This window comes from Drosophila serrata, unplaced genomic scaffold (assembly GCF_035046125.1).
Source record: "Drosophila serrata isolate PLE 108 unplaced genomic scaffold, ASM3504612v1 contig_125, whole genome shotgun sequence".
Classification (NCBI taxonomy): domain Eukaryota; kingdom Metazoa; phylum Arthropoda; class Insecta; order Diptera; family Drosophilidae; genus Drosophila; species Drosophila serrata.
Window position 1 is genome coordinate 68,780 of NW_028257023.1, and position 17,189 is coordinate 85,968.

At 34.8% G+C, this 17,189-nt stretch overlaps 1 protein-coding gene across 13 annotated transcripts in view; it reads right to left on the reverse strand.

Annotated features, from left to right (window-relative positions):
- Positions 1-17,189, reverse strand: part of uex (metal transporter uex) — an 81,415-nt gene that overhangs the window by 26,272 nt on the left and 37,954 nt on the right. For all 13 annotated transcript variants that reach the window (XM_020958615.2, XM_086826015.1, XM_086826019.1 and 10 more), the window contains 3 exons: positions 8,895-9,068; positions 7,773-8,418; positions 7,444-7,710 (listed from right to left, as the gene is read on the reverse strand). In XM_020958615.2, coding sequence (XP_020814274.1) covers positions 7,444-7,710; positions 7,773-8,418; positions 8,895-9,068 — 1,087 coding nt within the window. The remainder of the gene's footprint in view (positions 1-7,443; positions 7,711-7,772; positions 8,419-8,894; positions 9,069-17,189) is intronic.

Consider the following 17,189-nt stretch of genomic DNA (forward strand, 5'->3'; position numbering starts at 1 on the left):
CATTACTTATGTATTCTACAGCCATTAGAAGTGAGCGCTGCCGGTGTACCTTAGAGTATTTTCTTTATCTTATATTGCGTTTTTCTCAAAACTTCGTTTTTTAAAACGGTGTACATGATCTCTCAAAAACCACTAGACCGATTCTCTTCAAATTTTTTACACAGCTTCTCTATAGCGCCCTCTATGGCATTACGTAGGATTTTTTCGGTATGATTTTTTGTTTTAAAGTTATAAATTTTTAAAACAAAAATTTCGTCAAAAAAATTTTTTTTTTCAAAGTGCTCCCATTTGCTCAAAAATTTTTTTTCCAAAAACGGCTACGTCACGCTATATCCATACTTATATAGTGACATATTCACAAATTCAGCTATGTTCCAAGAAATATGAATCTGCAGCGTAGGCGATCCCACGCTGAACCAATGTAAACAATCCACATCCGGAGCAAGCAATGCTCCTTCTCAATAACATAAATAATTCTTCAATCAATATCCCAAGCGGGCGATCTCGCTCCCCAACTCTTGTAAACAAAGGGCAGTAGAAGTAAGATTTTTGTCACAATAATTTAGTCTTAAGCTGAGATCATTTGAATAAAGACGTGAAGCGGAATATTCGTTTTATTAATTCAACTTAGCGTTGTCCTTAGTCAACTGACGGGACATTAGTTCGACTCACAAAACAGAAACACTTCACTGGCGCAGTCGGTAGGATACAAAAAGTATCCGAAAAAAAAGAACCTCGAGTGAAAAATAAATTAAATTGTATAATTCAGTTCTCGAACAATAATTACGCAAAACGTTTTAAAACACTTCAACTTGGATTATAATTCCAATTCGGTTGTCCAACAAAAAGTGGAAGAACAAAACAAAACAAAAACACAATAAGTCCAACGGCACCTAAAAGTTAATAACAATAAATAAATTTTAAGAAAATTAATTTAAACAAACACTTCAACTTTAAAAAGTGAAATCAAAATAAACTAAAATAAATTTTTATTTTACTATAACAACAAATTTACTGTAACAATGGCACAACCAGTTATCGCCGCACCCCAAATCGTTGCACTAAGCGACAACAACCTTGCTGAAGCTGAAAGACATCATGCCTTTTAAGGATGATCCAGAAACTCTCTACACTTTCGTCAGCAGAGTGGACTATGTAATTTCACTCTATCAAACTAATGATGTGCGACAACAGAGGATTCTTCTTGGAGCCATCGAAAGAAACTTGGACGGACATGTAACACGATCATTGGGTCTTCCGAACATTGAAGATTGGCCTACCCTTAGATCGAGACTAGTTGCAGAATTTAAACCCCAAACACCGAACTACAAACTACTGGAGAACTTCAGGGAGACACCTTACAAGGGAAATCTGAGAGCATTCTGCGAAGAAGCAGAAAGACGACGTCAAGTACTAATTTCGAAATTGCATCTAGAAGGTAACCAGCCAGATTTTCTTATTTATATTCAGGCGATTAAAGATTCCATTAAAATATTGATCAGAAAATTACCAATACAATTATTCATTATTTTGGCTCATCATAACATTGAAGACTTAAGATCATTAATCACTATCGCACAAAATGAGGGAATATATGAAGAACATGTTAATTTTGAATTAAATAAAATTCCAGAAAATTGTAATAAAAACTCAAACCCTAATCAGAATTCTAAACCACACAAATTCAATACAAATACACAAACCCAATATCGACCAAGTTACCCACAATATTCTCAACCATTCCAACCTAATTTTAATCAATACACGCAATCATTTAGACCCACCTATACACAACAGATACCTAACAACCAAACTATGTGGCCAAATCATTTCGGACCCAACCAATACATGAACACACAACCATTTACTCACAAAAATCCTTTTCCACAATATTTAAATAAAATTCAAAATCCTCAAACAGCACATTCTAAAAGAAATACATACCCTCAACAACAACAATCCTCTACATCTAAAAATACTAACTTCCCGGTTACCAAACGACTAAGACCATCGGACAGTGAACAAACCAAAATGTCTATTGACGAATTAAGATTTCAAGACGCACACGAACACGAATACGAAGAAATACAACCTAATTATTATGAACAACAGTATTATGACCACAATCAATACCATAGGTTGATTAATGAACAACAACAGCAACAACAGGTCCAATACACCCAAAATAAAGATGAACAAAATCTAAATAGCTCAGATCCAAACGAAAATTTTCGGTTAACAGCCCCGGACAACACCAATACATAGAAATACAATACAAAGGTTGCACATACAATTGCCTTATAGACACAGGATCCACAATAAATATGATAAATAAAAATATATTTTGCCTTCCTATTCAAAATACTATATGCGAAGTTTTGACATCAAATGGCCCCATTACATTGAACAATTTAATTATGTTACCCAGCAATAGTATTTTTAAAACAACTTAACCATTTTATGTACACAATTTTTCTAATAATTATGATATACTAATTGGCAGAAAATTGTTGAAAAATGCACAATCAATTATAAATTACAAAAATAGTACAGTTACCCTTTTTGATAAAACATATAAATTAATAACTTCAAAATCAGAAAAGAACCAAAATTTTTATATCCAAAAGCCAATAGAACCAATTAAAAAATCACCTCAGGAATCAACAAAAAAAATTGATTTCGGATTATTTCGATTAGATCACCTGAATCAGGAGGAAACTTCAAGGTTGAAAGGTTTATTAAATAAATTCAAAAATCTTCAATATGAAGAAGGAGACAATCTAACATTTACAAATACCATTAAACACGTACTAAATACAACACATAACTCCCCAATTTATTAAAAACAGTACCCACTTGCTCAAGCGCACGAAATTGAAGTCGATAACCAAGTACAGGAAATGCTTAATCAGGGATTAATTAGGGAAAGTAATTCACCATACAATAGTCCTACCTGGGTAGTACCAAAAAAAACCTGATGCATCTGGAAAAATTAAGTATAGAGTAGTAATTGATTATAGAAAGCTAAATGAAATAACTATTCCCGACAGATATCCAATACCAAACATGGACGAAATCCTTGGTAAACTAGGTAAATGCCAATATTTTACAACTATCGATTTGGCAAAGGGATTTCATCAAATAGAAATGGACTCCGAATCAATACCTAAAACTGCATTCTCCACCAAAAGCGGTCATTACGAATACCTTCGAATGCCATTTGGCCTTAGAAATGCACCTGCTACTTTTCAAAGGTGTATGAATAATATCCTTCGATCGTTGCTTAATAAACACTGTTTAGTGTATTTAGATGACATAATAATTTTTTCCACATCCCTTACCGAACATTTAAATTCATTACAGCTAGTTTTTTCCAAACTTGCAGAAGCAAATTTAAAGTTACAGTTAGACAAATGTGAATTCTTAAAAAAGGAAGCTAGTTTTCTTGGTCACATCGTAACCCCCAATGGTATAAAACCAAACCCCCTTAAAGTTAAAGCCATAGTTTCATATCCAATTCCAACAAAAGTAAAAGAGATCAGAGCTTTCCTTGGGTTAACCGGTTATTATCGTAAATTTATCCCAAACTACGCAGACATAGCAAAACCAATGACCAAATGTTTAAAAAAAGGAGCAAAAATAGATACACAAAATCTCGACTACATAGAAGCATTCAAAAAACTTAAAACTTTAATAATTAGAGAACCAATTCTCCAATTACCCTTTTTCGAAAAGAATTCACTTTAACCACAGATGCCAGTAATCTAGCCCATGGAGCCAGACTTGCTCAAAATGGTCATCCTACATCCTTTATTAGCAGAACACTTAATGAACATGAATTAAATTATAGTGTAATCGAAAAGGAATTACTTGCCATTGTTTGGGCCACTAAGACTTTTCGACATTATTTACTAGGACGACATTTTCTCATTGCTAGTGACCATCAACCTCTTAGATTGCTGCATACTTTAAAAGAACCAAATGCCAAGATACAAAGATGAAAAGCCAAGTTAAACGAATACCAATTTAAAATCAACTATATTACAGGGAAAGAAAATTCAGTTGCCGATGCATTATCAATAATTAAAATTGAAAAAAATCAGCATAGTGAAGTTACTCAACATAGTGCAGAAGAAGATAATAGTAACCTAATTCATTTAACAGAAAAACCAATAAACTATTTCAAAAAACAAATAATTTTCATTAAATCCGATAACAATAAAGTAGAGCATTCAACAATATTCGGTAACTCCATTACAACAATTCAATATAATGTAATGACACTCGACAAAGCCAAACAAATTTTACTTGATCATTTTATTCATAGAAACATTACCATTCATATTGAAAGCGATGTAGATTTTGAAATCATTCAAAGAGCACACAGAGAAATTATTAATACCACTTACACTAAAGTAATTCGCAGCCTCCACTTATTAAAGAATGTTTGTTCATACGCCGAATTCAAAGAAATTATACTTCAATCACATGAAAAACTTTTACATCCAGGTATACAGAAAATGACTAAATTATTCAAAGAAAATCACTTTTTTCCAAATAGCCAACTATTAATTCAGAATATAATAAATGAATGCAACATATGCAATTTGGCTAAAACAGAACACAGAAATACCAAAATGCCTCTTAAAATCACACCCAACCCTGAACATTGTCGAGACAAATTTGTAGTAGATATTTATTCATCTGAGGGAAAACATTACATCAGTTGCATTGACATTTATTCAAAATTTGCTACACTTGAACATATTAAATCAAAGGATTGGATAGAATGCAGGAACGCACTAATGCGCATTTTTAATCAGTTAGGTAAACCCAAATTACTAAAGGCAGACAGAGACGGAGCTTTCACCAGCTTGACTCTAAAGCGATGGCTTGAAGCAGAAGGAATTGAATTACAACTTAACACGGCAAAAACCGGTGTAGCAGACGTTGAAAGACTACATAAGACAATAAATGAAAAAATCCGAATAATTAACTCATCCGATGATGAAGAAGTAAAATTAAGCAAGATAGAGACAATTCTTTACACATACAATCATAAAATAAAACATGACACCAATGGACAAACACCTGCTCAAATATTCTTATACGCTGGACATCCAATATTAAACACTCAAAATATTAAAGAAAGGAAAATAGATAAAATAAATGAAGATCGACAGGAATTTAACATTGACACTAGATACAGAAAAGGTCCACTTCAAAAGGGAAAATTAAAAAATCCATTTAAAGCTAATAAAAATGTAGAAAAAATAGACGAAGACCATTACAAAATTATTAATCGAAATAGGGAAACCCAATACTACAAAACACAATTTAAGAAACAAAAGAAAACTAATACCGTTATACTTCCACAGGAATCTTCTGTACGATGATGTTATTTCTATTATTCACTTTTTAACCCAAAGTTACTCAATTACGACAAACTAGAACGCATTAACAGCCAAAATATACTTTTAATCAAAACATCTACGTGGATTGACTACAAAAATAACGAATTGTTACTTATTTCACATATCCCTATTAACCACAAACCCATTAACACCATTAAAATAATTCCTTATCCCGACCATAATGGATATCAGTTAGACTATTCAGATCAACAATCATATTTTGAAGATAAGAATAAAATTTATAATCAAGACAATAAAGAAGTTAATAATGAATGCATTAAAAATATAATTAAGCGTAAAAATCCAATTTGTAATTTTATACCAACTCCTACAAAAGAAATGATTCAATATGTAGAACCAAATATTATACTTACATGGAATCTAACTGAAACTACAATCGAACAAAATTGTCAAGAATTAAATGGCGATATTAAAATAAATGGAAGCAAAATTATTAGAATAAAACAATGTAGAGTTAAAATTGGAAATGTTATTTTAAGCGAATATTCATTACGTCCAGAATTTGATTTAACAGCATTGTATTCACCGATTAATGTAACTAAGATAAAAATAGTAGAACATAATGACGTTTTAAAACTAATTTCAGAAAATAATACCACACTTTACGTAATTATAATATTAGTAGTTATCGTTCTTATTATTTTTGTTGTCCTATCAAAATTGTATACACAAAATCCACTTATCTTTTTATATACAAAATTTAGAAAACAAGCAAAAAATAATCAAGAACCACAACAAGAAATAGAACCGGCACAAAACCAGTTGCCTGCATTGTACCCTGAAATGCCAGCCCAAACATAGGCAACCCTTTTAAGGGGAGGGAAGTGACATATTCACAAATTCAGCTATGTTCCAAGAAATATGAATCTGCAGCGTAGGCGATCCCACGCTGAACCAATGTAAACAATCCACATCCGGAGCAAGCAATGCTCCTTCTCAATAACATAAATAATTCTTCAATCAATATCCCAAGCGGGCGATCTCGCTCCCCAACTCTTGTAAACAAAGGGCAGTAGAAGTAAGATTTTTGTCACAATAATTTAGTCTTAAGCTGAGATCATTTGAATAAAGACGTGAAGCGGAATATTCGTTTTATTAATTCAACTTAGCGTTGTCCTTAGTCAACTGACGGGACATTAGTTCGACTCACAAAACAGAAACACTTCACTATATAGTTTATAAAAAATTTTGGTTTTGGTTTTGTTGTGTGCAACACCATCCGACCACTCCCTAAAAACAATTCGTTTTTTGTCTGGCTATATCTCCGCCGTTCGTAAATATTTTTTTTCTTTCAGTAAGTATTTTTTAGTTTAACATATGTACTTTGATGTACTACTAAATAAAAAGGTGTATTCCTAATAACTTGGTCAAAATGAATTTTTGAATAACACTCCAATTTTCATGCGTTTAGGGTGGTCTACCCCCTTAAAAGAGTCTTCTTCGGCGCTTTTTATAATTATTTCTGTGTGCTTTTTCTGAGTTTTTTTCAGAGCCTCTTTCGGAGGGTGAAAGCACATATTTCTGTGACAGAAAAGAATCAGATTGGACATAGAAAACAACCTCTGCATAAACGTTGCTCTTTTCGGACTGTTTTTTTTTTTAATTCTATAAGTATAAATGCTTATAATAAAGTATCCACATTTCATATCCCCAGGTCGAAATCTTGTTTGAGACTTCCCTATACATCTGCGCCACATTTGAGTGGCATTCCATAAGTATAGTTGATCACCAAGTAATAAGTAAAGAGATTTTCTTAAGGTTCTTTACATGCAACAGATATGAATGTTGTCACTAAACTTGGCACATCTAAATCTTCATGTCTGTGAGATCCATTGTTTCACTAGGACGCACATGGCTTAATTGACTCGTAATGGTCATGAACATAAATACTTTATTGTTTGGAGAAGTCACCACCTATTTCTTAGATACATTCTCGCTGGTACAATGTTACGATCCCTACGCGTACGGGATATAATAAATTTAACAATTAAGTGTGATTTGTACTTACCAATAACCACATTTTGCACTAAAGCTTGTGTTCCGAAATAAGTAAACGGACCACTTTCAAACATAAGAGCTTCTTTTCCAATGGTTACTTCCACGCGACCCTCCAATATAAGTACAAAAAAGTCCACATGTTTCCCTTGTGTAAAAATGTATAGACTTTGGTCGTCTTTACTTTTCCCCTTTGTTTTAATATTGTGGAAGACGTCTTGATTAAGTAGTCTCCGCAAAATTGGTTCCGAAATAACATCCTTTTTAAAAGCGTCCACAGCTACGAATTAAATGGTAATAACATACAAAAAATTTTATAGAATGCACATTTAATGCAATTACCTGTGCTTAGGTACTGGAAAGTAGCCAAAGTTAATTGAGGAGAAATTCGAACAGCTTGCACTTCACGTCGCTCAGCAAACGCAGAAAAGTCGGCCTTCTTATAACGATTTCGTTTTGTCTTTGTACGGTTGTCAACAAAAACGTCGGTTTCATCAACTATTTCTGCCTGAATCAGCTCTTCAATGACATCTTCCAGTGTAACTAAGCCAACAGTTTCATAAAACGGGTCTCCATCTCCCTCATTATTAACGCGATGAACAAACGCGATATGCCCAATTGTTCCCTCTTTGAATTGGTTAAACATAATATCTAAAGTATAATCCTCAAAAACAAAATGAACTGGATTTTGATAGAACTCGCACAGTGTTTTCAATGGCGTATTATCATCAGTATCAACAAAGGCCAAATCTTTAATGTAAAGTAGTGTAACAATGTTCTTTCTATCGCCATCGTATACAGGAATACGAGAATACCCTGAATTCATAATTTCCGAAACAGTTTCAAAATCAAGTACCGCCTCTAATGAGAGCATAAAAGCATCGTTTATATGAGTCATTACGTCCGCAACCGTTTTTTTACGTAACTCTAACGCTCCAGATATGATGTTTACTTCATTTTTATCAAGATCGTTTACATCATTTGTAACCTAAACAATGGAATATAATTAAGTAAAAATATATTCAATAAGAAAGGAGAAGGATGCAACCGAGTTTTTATGTAAGAAGATCGAACTTTATTTAATAGCTGTCCTAGCCTAAAGCTTCTCATATAAATTGAACGATTACTCCTAAGGCATCTATATATAAAATAGTTGTCGGATTTGGTCAAATGATAAACGTTTTGAACTTTTGAATAGTGAGTATATCGTAATCTTTATCATAGTATTCAATTTTCATTATCTTAAAAAAAAAATATTTTAAAACATCCTAAAATTCGATCTATTCAAACTTATTCAGATAGATCGAAAGCTGTAGAAATAGTTTGCATAGATACCGACAGACAGGCAAGAAGACATGCGTACTAGCTACGCGGTTGAAGCTGCTAAGAATATAAAATTTTTACTGAGTTGCAAACTTCTAAGAAAAATTATGAATAAGCTGCGTATGAGGATTTTTTACTTACACGGACAAGTTCCTTTAAACGTTCCCTATTGTAAACATTACCAATTTCTTCACCCAATAACTTATCAAGAAGTCGTGAGACTGGATAAGACAGGGGAGCTGTTATTGCCATAACAGTTTTGGTTATTAAAATAGTTTTGGCTCCAATTGCCAAACCGTGACGTGAACACACAGCCTGTAAAGTAAAAAAAAGATATTTTGAATATTTAATAAACTTAATAGGCATATGATTATTAGTTTACTGCTTAAGGGGTTAGACCACATTTTTTAAAAATCGTATTTTTTTTACTCTATCTTGATGCCGATAATCTTACGGGCATTTTAAGACATCGGGCTTAAAAATATCTCATTACTTATGTATTCTACAGCCATTAGAAGTGAGCGCTGGCGGTATACTTTAGAGTACTTCCCTTATGTTCTTTTGCGTTTTTCTCAAAACTACGATTTTTAAAACGGTGTACATGATTTCTCGAAAGCTGCCGGATTCGATTCTCTTCTCTATAACGTCTTCTATGACATGAAGTAGGATTTTTTCGTTCTGATTTTTTTTTTAGAAATTATAAATTTTTGAAACAAAAAATTCGTAAAACAAAAATTTGTTTTGTTTTTCAAAGTGCTCCCATTTGCTCAAAAAAAAAATTGTTCCCAAAAACGGCTACGTCATGCTATAGCCTATAAGTATAGGTTATACAAAAATGTTGTTTTGGAATTTAAGATAACAAATGTGGTGTGCAGCATGTACACTATACGACCATTCCCTAAAAAATTAATTTTTTGACTTGCTATATCTCCGGCATTCGTAAATTTTTTTTTCTTTCAATAAGTATTTTTTGGTTTAACACATGTACTTTGATGTACATAAAATACATAAAAAGTTGTATTCTTAATAACTATATCAAAATGAATTTTTTAAAAACCGTCAAATTTTCATTCATTCAGGTTGGTCTACCCCCTTAACCATTCTATTCTTTTTAGTAGGATTCTATTCCATTCTATTTTTTTAGTAGGATCTTAAGGTATCTGAATGGCAAAACGCAAAAGGTCCTCTTTAAAAATAATTTATCTAATGTTCTTAGGGTTACTTTTGGCGTCTCTCAAGGGAGCCAATTGGGTTATTTATAAATGACCTGCCCAAAGTCTTAACTAACTTCAGAGTACTTATGTGATCTGACTTCAATCTGTGCATTCATACGTCGCTTGCCAGTCGGATTTACAAATAGATCTTAAAAATTTCCAAACATGCTCCGCGTAAACTTATTAAATTTAATCGGCTCTAAATTTAAGCTAATGACATTCTCCCTTTTAGTTCCCGAACTTGCGACTTACACGTTTAGAATTAATTTATTTGATTAATTGGGTGTCCACTTGGATCTTAAATTTGACTATCGATCGTATTTCGGTTTGGATTTATTAAACGGTGGTCGAAGAAATTCAATGACCCCGATGTTACTAAATCCTTATATGTATACAAGAGAACGGCTTCGGGTGAATGAAAAAAATTCGTACGCGCTCAACAGCCGAATAATCACACTGTTCAGATCAGCCGATCAAACTTGCATGCGCTCACATTTTCGTTATAGATTTTAAATCCACTCGGGTGCGAGCATTCGGTTCAACAATCATTTGTTTGAACAAGAATAGCACTCAACTCACAAAAATCAACACGTATGATTTTAATCATGCGCGCAGCGAGCGGAACTTTTTTTGCACAGATGAAATGTGCGAAGAAGAAGGTGAAACAGAACACAATGAAAATGATTTCACAACAAAACGTTTATTTTCAGGTTTAAATTTTATTTTAAAACAAATAAGGTTCGTCGCATATTGATTTTAAATTTATATTAATTAATTAGCTCTCATAGAAATTGTTACTGTACATGCATTCGTAATGCTCACTTCGTGTCATCTTGTCGCTAATCCTTTACTCATACACGATCAACTCGAATTGATCCGATGATGCTTTCGTCAACACAAGCTCATTTTTTTGTTTGGAATGATGAGTGCGGCAAAATGAGTTGATTTTTACTCATCACTATGATTTGTTCAGTGAGTTGAGTTGAGTGAAAAATTTTGAACCGAAGACTCAAGATGATTGGAATGATGCGTACGGCAAAATGAGTTGATTTTTACTCATCACTGTGTTTGGTCAGTGATTTGATTGAAAAAGTTCGCGTATGATTAAATAAAGAAAATAGTGATTTTTACAGTTCTCTGATGTATAGTTTTAGTTCGTCCTATTTTAGAATATGGATGCTGCGTTTTCTCTCTCTCTTCTTCTTCTGTCGCTTTATCCTTTAAGCTAAGCTATTGTAAGCGTTTTGATATATGTTAAAGTCAAGCATTCGATCGGTAGTTGCAGATCCGACCAGAGAAGTGAAACGAAAATATACACAGCATTTAATTAACCTAATTTGAGCGTTAGTTATTATTGCTCAAGGGTGGCAAATTGGTTGTCTTCCCCATAAACATTTTGGTGACCCCGACGTGATTCTTTGGCTCGGAGCCTGCAACCCGGTGTTCGTTGTTTAATATCGTTTAAACAAATCGCTTTGCTTCGCTGTCGCTTACTGGCATTCGGTCATAAGCACACAAGCAAACTCACACACATACCTTGTACATAACAAGCTGAGTGCATATAGCCGGTTACATCGCGCTGTTAAACAAAAGCTGTGTTGTGCCAAACATTGTATACAAAGGTGGCTCGCGCTTAAGCGTCGTAAATAGCGCCCATTGAACATATATATACCTATGCATATATAGCATAGACGCGCGTGTGCCAAAACTCCGCTGTTGCGAGGCAAGCAATTACAACAACATTGTCGAGGTTCCGTTGCATCTCGGTGACGCTGATTAACCTCTAAATTTGCGCAGTGAAAACTAAACGGGTTCCTATATACCGAAGCGGTCAGACATTTTCCTTTTATTAATTCTTTTCGCGTGAGAAAATAAAAATGTCTAACACGGAAAACTCGGTTCAGCATAAAAACCATCCGGATCTTTCTTTCCGATCTAGGAAGCCTCGGCTGCCAATTTTGGAGATAGCTCGGTTTCATGGTTCCTATTCTGATTGGCCGGATTTTATTGCGACGTGCGACTTAGTGATATTGAAAAATTACAATATCTAAGGTCAAGTTTAGGCGGTGGGGCTCTAGAGACCATACGTTCGCTTAAGCCAATTATAGGAATGCCAATTAAAGGAAGGCTTTGGACTTACTCAAAAATCGATTCGATAATAAAGTTTTACATTTTCAGGCACACGTACAAGCAATATTTGGGTCAAAGGGTGTCGAGAAGGGATCAGACAAGGGTCTTCGGGAGTTAAGCGATTGGATGAATTCGCATCTGCGAGCAATCCGTACCCTGGCCACTACGCAACAAATCTTGGACGTATTGCTGATTCACATCGTCGCACGAAAGCTCGAGGACGCGGGAACAATGGGAAGAGGGTTGTCCATCAACGATCTATCTACGTGGGATTCTATAGAGTCGTTCTTGAAAAGGAGGTGTAGAATGATGGAAAATATGGATCAAGCCTTGGTAACGCAAACACCAAGCCAGCAGGTGGGAAATGCCCTGCATAGGTATAGCTTCATTGCTTCAGCTGCTAGCTCATATCTTCCGCTATGTATGTTTTGTGAAGCGAGGGATCATTATTTGCTAAAATGCCCTCGATTTTTAAATTTGAGTCTGCATATTCGATTTAGACAAGCAAAAAAGTTGCACTGTGCCTCAACTGTTTGCGCAAGGAGCATAGTTTGCAGCAATGTGAGTCAACGCACTGCAGATACTGTCATATGAAGCACCACTCAATGTTGCACCTTAATCAGGACCCATCTGTACCATCCGCCGCCTCATCTCTATCATTCGATCCACTTCTCAACTCTGAGTCATCAACATCTTCATCAGCATTAGCATCATTTTCGCGTTCATCGAACCCTCCACCAAAACCCACAAATATTCTGCCCATTGATTACGTGTTGCTTCCAACCGCTATTATATGTGTGAAAAATAAGGCTGGAGAATTTATGCCTTGCCGAGCAATCTTAGACTCGGCGTCTCAGCTAAACTTTATAACTTCTCGCCTAGCAATCCAACTAAACTTGAATCATTGAATCATTCCATACACTAGTCTCTGGGATTGGTGAATCTTCTCTGAATTGTGATAGGACAGTCGACATTCAAGCGCAATCCCGGGATGCAAGCTATCGTGCCTCACTCTCCGCGGTTGTGACTGATAGTATCACTGAGTATCAGCCACATTTCGATATAAACGCAGTATCATGGAAAATTCCGGAAAATATATCGCTCGCTGATCCTCACTTCAATCGAGCAGATCGAATAGATCTTATAATTGATGCTGCCCTCTTTTTTGAAATAATGGCTACGGGACAAATTCATTTGGATAGCGCGTTGCCAACTCTTCAGAACACCAAACTTGGTTGGATCGTGTCTGGAGGGCTGCCGAGTGCGTCTACTCCTCAGTCTGTCTTAGCTGCCGTCGTCAACGATCCTACTAATCATTCTGATGACACACTTGCTGCCGTAGGAAAGCCAGCTGCATTCTTGTCTAACGACAAGAGATATTCGCATGCAGGATCACAAGCGTTGCTGACCACATTGCGGAAGAGCTATTGGCCAATTGGAGGCCGCAAATGCGTATCAAGTCGTTCTGCCCCACGATACCGATATAGTTGGAACAGTACCTCTTCCAACGGGGGGAGTATGTTCGGAGCAGACCGCTAGCGCCTAATCATGCTCGTATGGGTGTATGGCTGCACCTGCTGCACTCTTAGTTTTTTTTTTTTCTTATCTATTTCTCTATCTCTTCTTCTTCTAAATGTTAAAGTAAAGCATTCGATCGGTAGTTGCAGCTCCGACCAGAGAAGTGAAAACGAAAATATACACAGCATATAATAACCTATTCGTGCGTTATAATTATTGCTTAAGGGTGGCAAATTTGTTGTCTTCCCCATAAGTTCACCATCTTTCCAAGTGAACGGACGTGTTTTTTTCTTGCGCTCTCGTTTTGTATTAAAGTTTGAATCTAACCACCGGGGTTAACTTAAATTTTCTAATTTGTGTTTATAACTTCCCGTTCACTTCGCGTGTGCATGCAGCTATTCTTATTTGTATACATAATTGGTTTTATTTTCCAATTTAGTTGTGCTGCTAGTGTTAGCTTTTGCATAGTTTGCATTCCTTTTTGTGTCTTCTTCGTCTAGCTTTTGTTTGCGCCGTCGCAACAGCTAAACGTTTCATCTATTTATCTCCCACGCTCTCCAACTCTCTCGCTTTAGTTGTGCCGCTGCACTTCTTATCTTATCTAATCTATTACGCTCTCTCGCTCTCTCGCTCTCGTCTCTCGCTTCTTTCTTCATATCTTTTATTTTTTCAATTGAAAGTACAGTGGTAAGTCTTTATAATGTCCTCAAATATTGTCTGTTCCGTTAAAACCTGCAAAAAGGCAATTGCTGCAGGTGACCTTACAATCGGCTGCTGGCTGTGCGACAACGTCATGCACGCCAAGTGTATTGGGGTTGCAGCTCGGACGGTAGACGATGAAAGGAAATATAAACAAATAAACAAATAAACAAATATATCTGCCCAGGGTGTTAGGCCCGGAATACCGGCCGACAATGGCACGGCAGATAACCAATCTGCCTTGCCAAAAGCCCTTATAGCTGTTCCACCAACGAGACATATTTTTGTCTCGCGGCTCTCCCCTGACCAAACATCGGAAGATGTTCTCGCCTTTATACAAGGCAAAACCAGAGCCGAAAAAATTAAGATAAAGGTGGAAAAGTTCAAATTTTCTTAAGCTAGGGACATTTCATCTTTTAAAATAAATGTCCCTAACGAGCTCTTTAACACTATTTGCTCTTCCAACTTCTGGCCAGAGTACATCGTTGTTAAGGAGTTCGAGGCGAAGAAAAAGAAAAAGCGGCCTGTAGGAATAACTCTTCCCAGGCCTGATCATACCACTGCGCCTTCTACGTCTTCCAATCCCGACCCAAAAAACTAACCCACTCCCTAGGTATTTCCTATCAAGAGGATCTGTGCAGGAGTTTTGAAGTTATAAGGGCACAGATTTTGAAAACGTGAGTTGCGAGTAAAGAGCTTTAAAGTTTTTAAAACAAAAAAAATCAAGTGTAAAACGAAAATCCGGCAGGTATAAAAATACCCATAGCTTTGCCAATTTTTCTTTAATTGACTTGCAATTTTTAAATATTATGCATTCAATTAAAAAAAATTCAATATCTACCCCCCTTAAGGAGTTAGACGACCCCGACATTTTTGAAAAATCGTTTCTTTTTGTTTTTACATTATTTGATGCCGATATCCTTACGGTCATTTTAAGACATTGGGCAAGTATACTTTAGAGTACTTTTTTGCGTTTTTCTTAAAACGAAGTTTTTTAAAACGGTGTGCATGATTTCTCATAAATTGCTGGACCGAATCTCTCCAAATTGTTAACACAGCTTCTCTATAACGTTATAAATTTAAAAAAAAAATTCGTTCAAAACAAATTTTTTTTTTTGCAAAGTGCTCCCATTTGCTTAATTTTTATTTTCCAAAAACGGCTACGTCATGATAGAGCTATATTTATATAGTTTATAAAAGAAATTTATTTTTTGGTTTCAGATACAAAATGGTGGTCTAAATAATTAATTATTAATTATTATTAATTAATTATTAATTAATACTGATCAAGAACATAAATACTTTATATGGTCAGAGTTGACCCTTTCACTGTGTTGTAAACTTCGGGCTGAATTTATAATATCCTGCAAGGGTATACAAATTTTAATTTTTTATGCATAAGGTGACTTTTCTATGTCATAAATACACTAATACCAATGGTCAAAAACAAACCGCTAATAGTAACGGGACAATTTTGTGCTCCTTTATTAACATGCTTTTATTAATTTGGGATATACACTGCGTTTCACTTGAATAGAATAGGGAATTTCAAATCTCGAAATCTTTTAAACAAAAAGAAAACTCGTTGATGTTTTTGTTTCTATTTATAGAATAATCAATTTTAATTATAAGAAAAGTAACAAAACTTAAATTAAATTAACAATTAATAATGGTTAACAAAACAACTTAAAAACTTCAAAAATTCCACAACAATTTTGTTTCACATGAATAGCACATTTTTATACCCTTGCAGGGTATTATAATTTCAGTCAGAAGTTTGCAACGCAGTGAAGGAGGCACCTCCGACTATATAAAGTATATATATTCTTGATCAGGATCAACAGCCGAGTCGATCTAGCCATGTCCGTCTGTCCGTCTGTCCGTCTGTCCGTCTGTCCTTCTGTCCGTCTGTCCGTCTGTCCGTTTCTACGCAAACTAGTCTCTCAGTTTTAAAGCTATCTGAATGAAACTTTGTAGTTAGCCTTCTATATACTCTCACTCGTATATATGTCGGAACGGGCCGGATCAGACGACTATATCATATAGCTGCCATAGGAATGATCGTAAAATTTTTACAAAAAAATTTTTAACTTTTTCAGTTTTCAATAGAATTGGATCAAATTTAAGATATAGCCATTTTACTATACTCTACAATTTTGTGTAAAATTTTATGAAAATCGGACTAATATATCATATAGCTCCCATAGGAACGATCGAGAAATTAATACAATTAAATTTATAACTTTTTCAGTTTTCAGCTGATTTTCATCAAATTTAAGGTATAGCTATTTTATATTAGTCTTAAATTTTGTGTCAAATTTTATGAAAATCGGACGACTATATCTTATAGGTGCCATACAAACGATCGTTTGATGTAGAGGAAAAATGCAAATCTGTGTATGTAAAACTGCAAATATAATATGTATAGGTGAATGAAATGAAAGCAGCTATTACTTCATTGTTTTTTAATACAAATATATATAATTTATATTGTATGGTTTCCTATTCATAGAAGTTCTATCTGCAAGGGTATATAAACTTCGGCGTGCCGAAGTTAGCTTTCTTTCTTGTTTTTTAAGTATATTTAATGAACTTAAGTATTAGGAAATGTGTTTTTATTCAATAATAAGTATTAATATAAATATATATGTTAATTTAATAATGGGTCGAGCCCCCCTTATTCAATATAACCTCGTAGATCCTGTTGGGCAGCGAATCATATATATATAATGTAGTCTAGGGATATTGTAGCCCAGGCCCTCTGAATGGCGTCAATTAGTTCGTCTTTTGTTGATAATTGTTTGCCAGACTCATAAACCTTTCTGACCAGCCATCCCCAAACATTTTCAATTATATTCAGATCCGGCGAGTATGG